General features: G+C 41.3%; 1 protein-coding gene across 1 annotated transcript; it reads left to right on the top strand.

Annotated features, from left to right (window-relative positions):
• Window positions 1-14,017: 14,017 nt before the first annotated feature.
• Window positions 14,018-15,394, top strand: LOC105721356 (ribonuclease inhibitor-like). Its single transcript, XM_064376582.1, has one exon. It carries the CDS (start codon window positions 14,018-14,020, stop codon window positions 15,392-15,394), a length of 1,377 nt encoding a protein of 458 aa, XP_064232652.1.
• Window positions 15,395-16,072: the final 678 nt, after the last annotated feature.

Below are 16,072 nucleotides of genomic sequence, written 5' to 3'. Positions count from 1 at the left end.
CAGGTTTTGAATTGTTAAGGTTTAAAGTAGGAATTCCCGTCATAAAATAGGACCATCATGTTTTGATGCAGAGAGACATACTATACCATAGACAGGTGAAAATGTATTCCAGTCATGAGAAAGAGTAACCTCTTTTAGAAATTAGTAATGTATTTGTATCTGATTTATACCTTCATACTTTCATGTGATGTCCAATCAACTCTCAGAAACTGAAAAAGAAATGGCTTTAGGAAATATCACTTTAAGAGAGTTCTTGGATGAAGATCGCCTGACTGGGTGCATGCCTTGCCTTCTTTTTTTATTATTTTTTTTATTTTTTGAGGCTTTGCTCTGTCCCCAGGCTGGACTGCAGTGGCACAATCTTGACTCACTGCAACCTCTGCCTCCCCAGTTCAAGTGATTCTCTTGCCTCAGCCTCCTTAGTAGCTAAGACTACAGGCGCCCACCACCACGCCCATCTAATTTTTGTATTTTTAGTAGAGATGAGGTTTCACCATGTTGGCCATTATGATCTCAAATCTCTTGACCTCATGATCCACCCACCTCCGGCTCCCAAAGTGCTGGGATTACAGGTGTGAGCCACCACACCTGGCCTGCCTTGCCTTCCTTTAAGATGACAGTCCATGCCCAAGCATGCCAGCACTAACTTACTTATGGCAAAAATAAACAACATTCCCTTTCTACTCTAATGTCATACTGTCCAATAAGACCATTTAATCACAGAGAAAGAAAAAACATTTTAATAAAACATAACCCTTACAGACCACAAGAGCAAACTAAAACCAACAGTGTATGGGCGATAATACACTATTGTCTTATGGTGGAAAGCATTTTGCTTAAAGTATATTCCCGAAGCTTTTTCTACTTTCTGTGCTTGACCTTCCTGTCTAACTTAGATTTTCCATTGCTAGGAAAGAGACGCTTCTATCCATGTGAGAACAGTACCTACAGCTCTTCAGGAAACTGTTGCCACTTACTATAAAATACCAGTATCAATAACAGAATTTTTTTCATTTTTCTCCTGGTGACTTTGTTTCCACTTTTACTTAAATAAAACTACAGGTAATTTTATTTCAGAAAAAAAAGAGTTGTAGTAGCCTCATCTAAAATTTGGAGATGATTGAAAAGGGCACATTTGTTCTCATATTTTTTATTTGACACATTATAAGTTTACATATTTATGGAGTACGACTTGGTGTTTTGATACATATCTATGTTGTATGATGATGAAATCAGGGTATTTAGTATATCTATCACCTCAAATATGTGTCATTTATTTGTGATGAGAATATTCAAAGTTTCTGTTCCAGCTATTTTATTAATATACAATATTTTACTGTTAACCATAGTTACCCTCTGGTGCAATAGTACACCAGAACTATTCATCCTATCAAATTGTAACTTTGGACCCATTTGCCAATCTCTCCTCCCCATCTTTTTCCCCTCTCCAATCTCTAGTAGCCACTGTATACTCTCTGCTTCCATGACATCAACCTTTTCTTTTGGGAGGATTCTACATATGTGTGAGACCATATGGGATTTGTCTTTCTGTTTCTGCCTAACTTCACGTAATATTATGCCCTCCAGGTCATCCATATTGTCACAGATGGCAAGATTTAATTCTTTTGTATGGCTGAATAGTATTCCATTGCATATATACACCACATTTTCTTCATCAGTTTATCTGTGGGTGGACACTTAAGCTGATTCTCCATCTTAGCTACTGTAAATAGTGTTGCAATAAACATGCGAGTGTAGATATCTCTTTAATATACTGGTTTTATTTCATTTTTATATATACTCAGTAGAGGAATTGCTGAATCATATGGTAGCTCTATTTTTAATTTTTTGAGGAGCTGCCATACTGTTGTTCATAATGCCTGTGTTAGTTTATCATTCTACCAATATTGTGCAAGTGTTCCCTTTTCGCCCTGTGCTTAGCAACACTTTTTTTTTTTTTGAGATGGAGTTTCAATTCTTGTTGCCCAGGCTGGAGTACAATGGTGCGATCTTAGCTCACTGCAACCTCCATCTCTCAAGTTCAAGCAATTCTCCTGCCTCAGCTTCCTAAGTAGCTGGGATTACAGGCATGCACCACCACACTCAGCTAATTTTGTATTTTTAGAAGAGACAGGGTTTCACCATGTTGACCAGGCTGATCTTGAACTTCTGACCTCAGGTGATCTGCCCACCTTGGACTCCCAAAGTGCTGGGATTACAAGCATGAGCCACTGTGCTCAGCCAGCAACACTTTTTATGGTTTGTCTTTTTTTTTTTTTTTTTTTTGAGTCAGCGTCTTGCTCTGCCACCAGGCTGGAGTACAGTGGTGTGATCTCTGCTCACTGCAACCTCCGACTCCCAAGTTCAAGAGATTCTTCTGCCTCAGCCTCCCAAGTAGCTGGGATTACAGGCATGTGCCACCTCACCCAGCTAATTTTTGTACTTTTAGTAGAGATGGGGTTTCACCATGTTTGCCAGGATGGTCTTGATCTCCTGACCTCATGATCCACCTGCCTTGGCCTCCCAAAGTGCTGGGATTACAGGTGTGAGCCACTGTGCCTAGCCTGTTTGTATTTCTGATACTAGGCATTCTAACTAGAGTGAGGTGATATCTCATTGTGGTTCTAATTTATATTTCCCTGATTATTCGTGATATTGAGCATTTTTAAGATATATATCTGCTGATGTTTAAATAAGACCTCAAAACACTGGCCACAAAAGCAAAAATAGGCAGATGGGATTACATCAAACTAAAAGATTTTGCTGAGCAAAGGAAACTATTAACAAAGTGAAGATAACCTACAGAATGGGAGAAAATATTTACAAACTATACATCTGACAAGTGATTAGTATTCAGAATATATAAGGAAACTAAACAACACCATAAAAGATAATAATAATTTGATTTTAAAATGGGCAACATCAATGGCAGATTGGATAAAGAAAATGTGGTACACATACACCATGCAGAACTACGCAGCCATTAAAAAAAAAAAAAACAAGATCATGTTCTTTGCAGGAACATGGATGGAGCTGGAGGCCATTATTCTTAGCAAACTAACACAAGAACAGAAAACTAAATACCACATGTAGCACTTACAAGTGGAATCTAAATGATGAGAACACCTGGGCAGAAAGAGGGGACCAACAGACACTGGGGCCTGTTGGAAAGTGGAGAGTGGAAGGAGGGAGAGGATCAGAAAAATAACTATTAGGTATCAGGCTTAATACCTGAGTGACAAAACAATCTGTACAACAAACCCCCATGACACAAGTTTATGTATATAACAGACTTGCACATGTGCATCTGCACCTAAAACAAAAGTTTTTTTTTTTTTTTAATGGGCAAAAGACCTTAATAGACATTTCTCAACGGAAGACATAAATGCCACATTTTAAAAGCTCCAATAAAATGATTAGTTCAGCTTCCAGTTATTCCTTATTACTGAGCTTGCTTTAACCTTGTATCTGAGTTTCTATAGCCAGGCCACCTCCTTGCTTTCTAGTTTCAACAAATAAGCCTGAATATCCTGCCCTGTTAACATGATAGAGTGGGTTTTTGACCAAAACAAAAAAAGTAGACCAGTATTGTATCCTTGCGTAATGAATTACTACAGATGTAGGAGCTTAAAACAACACATTTACTGTCTCACATTTTTCCATGTCTCAGGAGTTTGGGTACAGGTTAGCTGAAATCTCTGCTCAATATCTCATCAGGTAGAAATCAAAGAGATGGCTGAGACTAGGATTTTTTTTTTTTTTTTTTTTTGAGATGGAGTCTTGCTCTGTCATCCAGGTTGAAGTGTAGTGGCATGATCCCAGCTCACTGCAACCTCTGCCTCCCAAATTCAAGCAAGTCTTCTTCCTTAGCTTCCTGAGTAGCTGGGATTACAGACATGCACCAACACATCTGGCTATATATATTTTTTTTTTCTATTTAAGTTCACATGGGGTTTTGCCACATTGGCCAGGCTGCTCTCTAACTCTTGAGCTCAGGTGATCTGCCCACCTCGGCTTCCCAAGTGCTGGGATTACAGGCATGAGCCACTGCTACTATTGGTTGCTGAAAGGAGTGTGTGTGTGTGTATGTGTGTGTGTGTGTGTGTGTGTGTGTGTGTGGTGTCACTATGACTGTCTTCTTGCTAGCTGTTGGCTGGAAAACTCTTTGACTCCTAGAGGCCACACTTAGGGCCTTGCCACCCCTCTCACAATGTGATCACTTGCTTCTTCAAAGCCAGCAAGAGAGTGTTTGCTGCTGACTCTTGTCTCTTTCATCTTGTCTCTTTTATGGGTTTGCCTGATTAAATCAGGCCCACCCGGAATTATCTCCCTTTGATTTGACATTTTAAGTTGAAGTCAACTCATTAGAACCTTAATTAAATCTGTAAAATCTTTTGTACCACATAACATAGTATAATCACAGGAGTCATATTTCATATTGACTAGTCCCATTTACACTCAAAAGGAAAGGATTATACAGAGCACCCCTAAACCAGGAGGCAGGAATGTGGGGGGCTACCTTGGAATGTTGCTGACTGGAGAAGGGAAATGAGGCCAATTTCATTTGGCTGGGGTGAGCATCTAAGATGTTGAATATTTGGTGCCTGAAATAGTCTGGGAGCGTAGTTGATACTCCATGCATGTGGATTATTACTCCTACATCATCTGAGCTTCTGCCATCACTCCTTGTTTTATGCCCTTGAAGACTTAAAGAACCAGAGTAAAGACTTCTTTCTTTTTTTATTTTTTTACTTTATTTATTTATTTTTTTTAATTTTTGCCTTAAATTCTGGGATACATGTGCAGAACATGCAGGTTTGTTACATAGGTATACACGTGCCATGGTGGTTTGCTGCCCCTAGTAACCCATCATCTAGGTTTTAAGCCCCACATGCATTAGGTATCTGTCTTAATGCTCTCCCTCCCCTCATCCCCCACCCCCCAACAGGCCCCGATGTGTGATATTCCCTTCTCTATGTCTATGTGTTCTCATTGTTCAACTCCCACTTATGAGTGAGAACATGTGATGTTTGGTGTTCTTTTTTTGTGTTAATTTGCTGAGAATGATGGATTCCAGCTTCATCCATGTCCCGTTGTTGTTGTTGTTGTTTGGAGATGGAGTCTAGACTGCCTTCCAGGCTGGAGTGCAATGGGGTGATCTCAGCTCACTGCATCTTCCACCTCCAGGGTTCAAGTGAGTCTTCTGCTTCAGTCTTCCAAGTAGCTGGAATTACAGGTCCCCACCACCACACCTAGCTAATTTTTTTTTCACAGAGACGTGGTTTCACCATGTTGGCCAGGCTGATCTTGAAGTCATGACCTCAGGTGATCTGCCCACCTCAGCCTCCAAAAGTGCTGGAATTACAGGTGTGAGCCACCACACTCAGCCAAGAACCACACTAAAGTCTTCTATAGGACTACATCCATATCAGAGTTCCCTTATCTAGTACCAGACTTACCTACTAGGAGACATTTGCAACTCTTCCCCTCCCCAAATCATTAGAACACACCTTGAAGAATTTTTGCTATAGGATTTTATACTGTCAAGCGTGTGGTTCACATTTCCAGTGGGATTCTGTCTCTTAGCTATTCTTTTTTTTCCAAGTATCCCTAAATCTAATAAGGGATCCCATTTAGGAAAGTCTTAGTCTTCTCTCTGACATCATCTGAGCCTCTGCCATAGTTTCTTGTTTTGTACCCTTGAAGACTTAAAGAACCAGAGTAAAGTCTTCTCTCTTTTTTTATTTTTTCATTTTATTTACTTTTCAAATTTTGCCTTAAGTTCTGGGATACATGTGCAGAACATGGAGGTTTGATGCAAGTTTATCCTTGCATTAACACTTGGCATATATTTGAGTGACATCATGAAAGATATTAAAGTTGGAAGCTCCAGGCATCAGACTTTGCCAAAATAGCCACTCAGCTGGTAAAGAATTATCAGAATCAACTATTTTGATTCTAAAAATTCTAGAGTCTATTTGAACTTTGAGTAACCAAGAAACTGTATGATGACGAAATATATTGATAAATTTCAGTGGATTTTGGAATTTTGCATAAAAGCTACTATTCCACACCTCTAGCCCAATTTCAGACAGCTGTAAGGATGGCAGACAATATTCATATTGAAGCTTGTAGGTGCCAGAATGGAAAGTAAGAACGTTATTCTCTAAAAATTGGAGTTGCATGTTTTGATCTGCCTGTTCAGTGAATAACCAGCATGGAGGCTGACCATCATTTTCACTGCCTTAGGCTGAATAAGAATCCCTGACCTCTACTGAACAAATTTAAAGAGACAAGACATATTTTTAAAATTTTCTTATTGGTTCAAGCACTAAGAAATCTCTGTCAAGTCTTTGGCTGGACTTGTAGAAGATGGGACAAAGACTACAGTAACCACACATAAGATTGAATACAATCTTTGCAAAAATTGCCTTACAAGTCACAAATAAAGATGACAGGAGCTCTGAATGAGTAACAAAAACACCTGGAGGAAAAAAAAATATGGCATCCAGAATTTGAATGTTATAAATTATAAAGTGTCTAGTTTTCAGCAAATAATTCTAAAGCATACAAAGTAAAAGGAAATCATGACCCATTCACAGAAAAATTTAAAAAGAAATTGATGGACATGATTCATCTCTGAGGATGCCCAGCATTGGGCTAATTGGAAAAAGACTTTAAGTTAAATACCTTAAATATGCTTAAAGAGTTTAAAAAAAAAAACATAGAAAAGAACTATAAGTGGGGGGAGTAGAACTATGAATGAGCAACTAGGGAATACCAACGAAGGGGTGGACATTAGTTGAAAAGGACCAAATAGAAATCCTAAAGCTTTTGCAATATAATAGCTGAAATTAAAATTCACAAGTTGAGTTTAATGGTCTATTTCAGCAGATAAAACAAAGAATCAGTGAAGTCAAAAACATGGCAACTGAAATGATTCAGTCTGAGTAAATGAAAGAACAAAGAGAGATAATCAGAGTCTAAGAAACATATAAGACACCATCAGGCACACCAACTTATGGACTATGGACATTCTAGAAGGAGAAGAAAGACAAAAATCCAGACAAACTGTGTGAAAAATAATGGCTGAAAAGTCCCAAAATTTGAAGAAAGACATGAATCTACACATAAAAGAAGCTAAATGAAATCTAAGCAGGATAAACTCAGATATTTACACCAAGACATGGTATAATTAAACTGTCACAAGCCAAAAGGAGGAAAAAAAGAATCTTGAAAGCAGAAGGAAAGAATTAACTTGCTATGTAAAAGAGATTTACAGTAAGATTAACAGCTGATTTCTCATTAGAAACCATACAGGTGGCCGGGCGCGGTGGCTCACGCCTGTAATCCCAGCACTTTGGGAGGCCGAGGTGGGCGGATCACGAGGTCAAGAGATTGAGACCATCCTCACCATGATGAAACCCCATCTCTACTAAAAAATACAAAAAAAATTAGCCAGGTGTGGTGGCATGCGCCTGTAGTCCCAGCTACTTGGGAGGCTGAGGCGGAAGAATCGCTTGAACCCAGGAGGTGGAGGTTGCAGTGAGCCAAGATTGTGCCATTGCACTCCAGCCTGGAGACAGAGCAAGACTCCATCTCAAAAAAAAAAAAAAAGAAACTATACAGGCAACAAGGCAGTGGGTGATATGCTCAAATAAACAAGCAAAAAAACTCAGCCTAACAAGAATTCTATGCTTGGTAACTTTAAAAATGAAGGAGAAAGTAAGGCATTCCCAGATAAACAAGAGCCAAAGGAGTTTGTTGCTAGAAGACACACTTGCTCTATAAGAAATGCTAAAGAGAGTCGTTCAGAATGAAATAAAAGAAATTAGGTAGTAACTCAAAGTACATAAAGAAATAAAGATCATTGGTAAAGGTAACTATAATACATAGGTAAATATAAAAGCTAATATTATTGGCCGGGCGCGGTGGCTCATGCCTGTAATCCCAGCACTTTAGGAGGCCGAGTCAGGTGGATCACGAGGTCAAGAGATCGAGACCATCCTGGTCAACATGGTGAAACCCCGTCTCTACTAAAAATACAAAAAATTAGCTGGGCATGGTGGCGCGTGCCTGTAATCCCAGCTACTCAGGAGGCTGAGGCAGGAGAATTGCCTGAACCCAGGAGGCAGAGGTTGCGGTGAGCCGAGATCGCACCATTGCACTCCAGCCTGGGTACCGAGAGCGAAACTCCGTCTCAAAAAAAAAAAAAAAAGCTAATATTATTGCGTTTTTTTCTGTTTTTGTTTCTCATCTGATTAAAAACTTGAGGAAAACAATTATTACCTGTTTATATTAATGGAAAGACAATACATAAAGATGAGTTTTTGATAATTACAAAATTAGGAAAGGGATAAAGTTCTAAAAGAATATAATTCGTGTATGGTATTGAAGCTAGTTGCTAACAATTCAAACTAGATTGTTATAAATTTAGAATGTTAGCTGTAATCCTATGGTAACTACTAAGAAAATAAGTTTAAAAATGCAGAAAAGGAGCAGAGGGAATACAATAGAATACTATAAAATATCAGTCAAACACAAAGAAGAGAGTATTGGAGAAACCAAGGAACAAAAATTTATAAGACATACAGAAAACATATAGCAAAAAAAGCAGAAGTTCTTCATTATTAATAATCTTTTTTTTTTTTTTCTTGAGACAGTCTCGCTATAACGCCAGGCAGTGGCACAAAACTGGCTTACTGCAACTTCCATTTTCTGATTTCAAGCAATTCTCCTGCCTCAGCCTCCTGAGTAGCTGGGACTATAGGCACACACCACCACCCTTGGCTAATTTTTGTATTTTTAGTAGAGACTTGGTTTCACCATATTGATCAGTGGGTCTTGAACTCCTGACCTAATCATTCACCCAATTGCTTGAACATGGGAGGCAGAGGTTGCAGTGAGCCAAGATCACACCACTTCACTCCAGCCTGGGTGACAGAGCGAGAATCTGTCTCAAAAAAAAAATAAATTAATAAAATGAAACAAAGGATGTTTACAATTCAAACACCAAAAGACAACTCAATTAAAGATGTGGAAAGGTCTTTTTTTTTTTAGATGGAATTTCATTCTTGTTGCCCAGGGTGGAGTATAATGGTGCAATCTCAGCTCATGGCAACCTCCGCCTCCCAAGTTCTAGCGATTCCCCTGCCTCAGCCTTCCAAGTAGCTAGGGTTACCAACGATGGCAACCATGACCAGCTAGTATTTTGCATTTTTAGTAGAAACAGGGTTTCATCATGTTGGTCAGCCTTGTCTCGAACTCCTGACCTCAGGCGATCCACCTGCCTCAGCCTCCCAAAGTGCTGGGATAATAGGTGTGAGCCACCATGTCTGGCCAGGCAAAAGACTTTAATAGGCATTTCTCCAATGCTATACAAATGGCCAAGAAGCACATAAAAAGATGTTCATCACTGGTCAGTAAATAAAGCACATGCCCCAGTACTTTGGGAGGCCAAGGCGGGAGTTCAAGACCAGCCTGGGAAACACAGTGAGATAAGCATTGGGCTCACATGGGAAACTCACATCCCAACTGAAATTAACTCTACAGCGAGACATTGGGGGTTATGGGAAGCTTCGTAGCACACTCAACCTAAATTACATTTATGAGTGATCACTACACATTTGACCTTAGTATGGAGGACCTCACAATTTGTTCCCAGGCAATTAGCACTCAACAACAGCGTGTGTGGTGGATTAAACAGCACTGGCCGACAAAATGAAAGAGGGGTGTTCGTGAAATAGGTATGCATGTAGGCATTGTAAGACAAGCTAAGTTTTCCTTCAGTATAAAGGACATTCAAAAGAAAACGATGTGATAGTAACAGTAGACAAGTTGGAAGAAATTATGTTCAAACAGTAAAGAATGGAATCTATTGATGCTGCTATGATGTGAATATTTGTCCCCTCAGAAACTCATAGTGAAACTTCATCACCAGTGTGGCAGTATTGACAGAAGTGGCCTTTAGGAGGTGACTGCCTTCATGAGTGAATTAATTCATTTATAGATTAGTGGGTTAGGCCAGGTGTGATGACTCATGCTGAATGGCTTCCAGCACTCTGAGAGGCAAGGCAGAAGGATCACTTGAAGCTAGGAGTTCGAGACCAGCCTGGGCAACAAAGTTAGACCCCATCTCTACAAAAAATATATAAAAATAAACAGACATGGTGGTATATGCCTGTAGTCCCAGCTACTGGGGTGGCTGAAACAGGAGGATTGCTTGAGACCAGGAGTTCAAGGCTGCAGTGAGCTACGATTTCACCACTGCACTCCAAGCTGGGTGACAAGCAAGACCCCATCTCTAAACAAACAAACATAGGTTAATAGACTAATGGATTAATGGACTGTCATGGGAGAGGGAATGGTGGCTTTATAAGAAGTGGAAGAGACACCTGAGCTAGCAGGTGAGCACACTCAGCTGCCTCACTATGTGATTCCTGCCTTGGGACTCTGCAGAGAGTTCCCATCAGCAGGAAAGCTGCCACCAGATGCAGCCACTCAACCTTGAACTTCCCAGACTCCAGAACCATAAAAAATAAATTTGTTTACTTTATAAATTACTCAGCCTCAGATTTCAGTTATAGCAACACAAAACAGACTAAGACAGATGCCCTGGTAAATCAGGTCATACGAACCCAACCTATCATGTTAGTAAATGATAAAACACAAAAAACTCAATATCGGAAAAGAGCAATGCAAGCTAGCCCAACAAAGCCTTCGAATATGTTTCTTGAAATCAAGGTCAAATCAGGCATAGGCAGTGATCTACCATTTTAGTTTAAGCAGAAGCTCTAGAAGTACACTTCTGAAATACTTGTGGTCTCCTGAACTTGCCAAAATTATCTTGAGGCAAATGTAATTTATATCAATGTTTCCTAAATGCTCTTTGTAAGGCCGGCTGCCTCGCTGAAGAGCCAAACGGACACACTTATCTCTCTTCATGCTGGCTCCCCACCCACACTCCTATCAGGCCTCTCTATGCTAGCTCCCCACACACACTCCTATCTGGCTTCTCCATGCAGGCTCCACATGCCCACTCCTGCATTCCTCGCTCAACCCTTTCAAAATTTAAAAAGCCTGCCGGAGATTTGTCCAACGGCAGTTTAACATTGACCTCCCCAGCCAGTCAGCCTACCAATGAAACTGTCTGCTCTTTGTTTCCCTAACAATCAATCAAACTTCCCCACCAATGAACCTGTCTGCTCTTTGTTTCCTTAGCCCCGCCTGACTACCAATGGCTACTCACCCCATCGGGCATCTCAACTCCCCCTGACCAATGAAACTGTTTGCTCTTTGTTTCCCTAACAATCAATCAAATCTCCTTACCAATGAAATTGTCTGCTCTTTGTTTCGCCAATAACCAATCAACTACCTCCACTTCTTATAAAACCCCATGCCCTGAGAAGCCCATTGCGACTTCTCTGGCCCCTTCTTGGACCACAGAGCCTCACCCAAGAGCTGAATAAATTGGATTCTCATTTTTTCTCACTGGCCTCAGTTTCCTCATTTTGACTCAGCAATATACCTTATACTCTTATTCCAAGAATAAACCAAGACAAGATGTATTGTATAGAGAATATAATAAATGACACATATATTTCTTGTGGAATCAAGGAGAGCTTTTTTACATATGTAACACCAGATGGGAATCTGAATCTGTCTAAAAACACTGCTGGAGGCCACAAGATTGGCTTTGTTCAGTTAGCCTGAAATCCAGAAGTAACAGAATCATAGACACTGGTAATGATCCCAGCTCATAATGATATCTAGTATATGGGTAAAGTCCAATTCAACTAATATGATTTTAATAACGCTATAATGCTCACCCAATTATTTTCTAACAGTACTAAAGCATAGCATAATAATACTGTAATATGGTACAAAATTGGTATTATTGGTAAAATTTGGCTACCTTATATAAATGCATCAAATTATAGTACTAATATTGAGCAACTGTACTGAGAAATTGAGTTAAAACTTCCTTGCATTGTAATATCAATGGAGACTGATTGGCTTAAGGAAGAATGAGATTTAATTAGTCACTATAATAGGTGTTTCTGCAAAGTTTTCTCATAAAGTAAGATAGCCATAGATAAGGAAAAATACATGATTAAGTTTATATACCAGTAAAAAGAAATATGTTGCAGAACATTGAACAGATGGTTTCATTAAGTCTGTCCCCATTCCTCACTAGCTTCTGCAAATGATGAGTGCATTTGCATTATCATTCCTGTTTTACCCTATAAATAAACGGTGCACTACATGTAGATTTATTAGTATAATAGATAGTTTCTTTGTAAGGTGAACCTGACTAAGGGTCAGAGGTAAACTGCAAGGAATAAAATAAGTCAGCAGGTCTGTTTTACCATTTCTGCTTCTTTCTGTAGCCAATGTAATGACCCCTGGCTAAGTGTTGAGAACCAAGTCCTGGCACGTGCACATGGCAACTGGCTAATGATATTATTCTATATGCCCAAGGCAGTGTTCAGGATGCATTAGGTTGTCAACTTTATCTAAGGTAAATCTGAAAGCTCATGATGTGATCCTGATGCCTAGTCAGTTGCTCATGTAATCATGTGACCAGTGTGGATCACAAGGCTCAAGTGAGCTTCCCAAAGTGAAGACATCTTGAACATGACTTTTGTGTTTGCAGTTGGAACTCTCATATGCTGGTCCCTGCATCCCTCATATGTTGAGTTGCAAAATTTCTCCAGTGAATCACCAAATTTGTGAGTAGTCATGTAACTTCCCTAAATAATCAAAGGATCTGCATTAAACCTACAGAGTCTTTCATTAAATTCCCTCAACATTTCTGAAACCCAGCACCATAGCTGTGGATGTCACAGTGATATTTACATATAGCCCAAACTACATTCTTAAAGAAAGTGGCCATTTTTATCTTTTTCAGCAAGGTATGGTTGAATCTATCTAATGTCACCATTGCCACTTCACATAAACTATCATTAAAAATATGTTTGGTATTTTAGCCAAAAATAAAATAAAACTGGTGAGATGAAATGTTCTTTCAAATAGTTTTTGCCATTTTTGTTCACATTTTTTAAATTGTATAATTTTTGTTCATCTTAGCAGTACTTTTTTATATATTTAAACAAATTCAATATCTTATTTGTCATCTTCGTTGCAAATAATTTCCTAGCTTCCTAGATCAGAAATTTTGCTGTAACAAATATAATCTTTTACTCCAATAATATATTTTCTTGGTTATTACTAGCATATAAAAAGTACTGCCTTTCTGTACTTATTTAGAAATTATAAGTATATTAAAGTTTTCGATGGATTCAAGTGGATTCTCAGTAGATTCTAATAGTTGTTTCCCAGGCAATACTCAGTAACATTTAAAATGATTATCTCTTCCTTATTCATGTCCATGTTAAATAATAATTATTCCTAACTTTAAAATTGTCTGCTAGTGTTTCTTATTTTAGAGTGTTATTAGGTTTAAACTTGAAATGTTATAAATAATATCTAAATTTTAAACCTATAACTTATTAAGAATATATGATATTGATTTAATGACTTCAGAAGATAGTCACATAATAATGCACTATTTCTCATTTGACAAGTGGTGTGAAATCCTGAAAGGCTGTTCCCATTCTGCACAGCAGTGCAAAACTGTAAGAATAATCCATGCTGAAATGCAAACCAATCTTAATAACCAATGGAAAAATTATGACTATTCTAGGGCCTTAAAATTTTATCAATATATTGAAAAGAATCTGTTAGCGTCAGCTACTAACACATGTTAGTAAAACTAAGTTTATTTAGTACACTGTAATATCAAAATTGGAAACACAGGATTAAAGTGTTCCATTGCTTTATTTAAAACTTCCGACCCGCCGGCTAAAGCACGCCTGCGCCACTGACTCTGGCGGCTAGAGCTGTCGACTCATTCAACCCGTTCCGCACGCTCGAGAAGGAAGTTGGCCGTCTAGCTCTCGGTCTCCAGGCCCGCGACCGTCTGCCAGCCGTCCCGAGGCCACTCCCGACCTCCACCATGAGTGTGGACATGCAGTGCCTGGACATCCAGTGCGAGGAGCTGAGCGACGCTAGGTGGGCCGAGCTGCTCCCCCTGCTCCAGCGGTGCCAGGCGGTCAGGCTGAATGACTGCGGCCTCACAGAGGCCCAGTGCACGGACATCAGCTCTGCACTCCAGGCCAACCCTGCACTGACGGAGCTCAACCTGCGCAGCAACGAGCTGGGCGATGCTGGCGTGCACCGCGTGCTCCAGGCCCTGCAGAGCTCCTCCTGCAAGATCCTGAAGCTGAGTTTCCAGAACTGCTACCTGACGGCGGCCGGCTGCGGGGTCCTGTCTGGCACACTGCGCTCCCTGCCCACCCTGCAAGAGCTGCACCTCAGCGACAATCCTTTGGGGGATGCGGGCCTGCAGCTACTCTGCGAGGGATTCCTGGACCCCCAGTGCCACCTGGAAAAGCTGCAGCTGGAGTACAGCAGACTGTCACCTGCCAGTTGTGAGCCCCTGGCCACGGTGCTCAGGGCCGAGCAGGACTTCAAGGAGCTCACGGTCAGCAACGACATCGATGAGGCTGGCATCCATGTGCTGTGCCAGGGCCTGAAGGACTCCCCCTGCCAGCTGGAGACGCTCAAGCTGGAGAACTGCGGTGCCACCTCGGACAGCTGCAGGGACTTGTGCAGCATCTTGGCCTCCAAGACCTCCCTGCGGGAGCTGGCCCTGGGCAACAAGCTGGGTGATGTGGGCATCGCAGAGATGTGCCCGGGGTTGCTGCACCCCAGCTCCAGGCTCAGGACCCTGTGGATCTGGGAGTGTGGCCTCACCGCCAAGAGCTGCGGGGACCTGTGCCGTGTCCTCAGGGCCAAGGACAGCCTGAAGGAGCTCAGCCTGGCTGGCAACAAGCTTGGGGACGAGGGTGCCCGGCTGCTGTGTGAGAGCCTGCTGGAGCCTGGCTGCCAGCTGGAGTCGCTGTGGCTGAAGTCCTGCAGCCTCACAGCTGCCTGTTGCTCCCACTTCAGCTCAGTGCTGGCCCAGAATAAGTTTCTCCTGGAGCTGCAGATAAGCGAAAACAGACTGGGGGATGCAGGCGTGCAGGAGCTCTGCCAGGGCCTGGGTCAGCCTGGCTCTGTGCTGCGGTCACTCTGGCTGGGGGACTGCGATGTGAGTGACAGCAGCTGTGGCAGCCTCGCCGCGACCCTGTTGGCCAACCACAGCCTGCGAGATCTGGACCTCAGCAACAACTGCGTGGGGGACGCGGGCATCCTGCAGCTGATGGAGAGCCTGCGGCAGCCGGCCTGCCTCCTGGAGCAGCTGGTCCTGTACATCTACTGGTCTTTGGAGATGGAGAACCAGCTGCGGGCCCTAGAGAAGGAGAAGTCATCCCTGAGGGTCATCTCCTAAGCCGCTTCCTGCCCGCTGGGCTCCTGAGACCCGCTCTCCCTGGACAGCCTGGCCTCGAGGCACCCCTGAACTCTCACCCTGCGTATCCTAGATTTGAAGAGAAACGCTCAGATCAGCTTATTTCTGCTAGTGTATTTTGGACACTTTATAATCATTTAAACACTTTCTTGGCAAAAAGAAAAAAAAAAACTTCCAAATAAAAGTCTGAATGGTGATTGCCTTCCTCTCCTCCTCGTATCAGTTTTGCTATGGAGTGCTCATCTTTTCTATGCCTTGGTTCATTGTCATGCTCCTTTCTGAGTCTGCATCAGATGCTCACATTTAATCCTTTACATCTTTGGCCATGCAGTACTTCTGAAAGCCCTGTAATGTGAAGCGGTGTTTCGTCATTGTCACTTACTCTGGGATATCTTCGTCCTTTTCATCATAACCACTTTCCTCCTTTGCGTTGATCAGCTGACCTTCACTAAGTTCCTCTGGCTGCATATCTAGGGTCAGTAGGACAGTCTCATATTAGTTGTTTCTTCTATAACCCCATTTCTTTTGTTTCAACTTTCACTTCCAGCATTATCTCATTTTACTTTTATCTTCATTGTTCAACTCTCTTTTCCCATTATCCACTTACTTTTACATTCAGAGAGCAGATTCTTTTGACTAGACAGAGTCTCACTTTATTGC

Source organism: Aotus nancymaae, unplaced genomic scaffold (genome assembly GCF_030222135.1).
Source record: "Aotus nancymaae isolate 86718 unplaced genomic scaffold, 86718_ANA_hifiasm-v0.15.2.pri h1tg000003l, whole genome shotgun sequence".
Classification (NCBI taxonomy): domain Eukaryota; kingdom Metazoa; phylum Chordata; class Mammalia; order Primates; family Aotidae; genus Aotus; species Aotus nancymaae.
Note: the sequence above shows the minus strand (reverse complement) of the source record. Positions and strands in the feature narration are given on the sequence as shown.

Bases quoted from the DNA above. Each gene is read 5' to 3' on its own strand.
- LOC105721356 (XM_064376582.1), top strand. From the start codon at position 14,018: ATGAGTGTGGACATGCAGTGCCTGGACATCCAGTGCGAGGAGCTGAGC.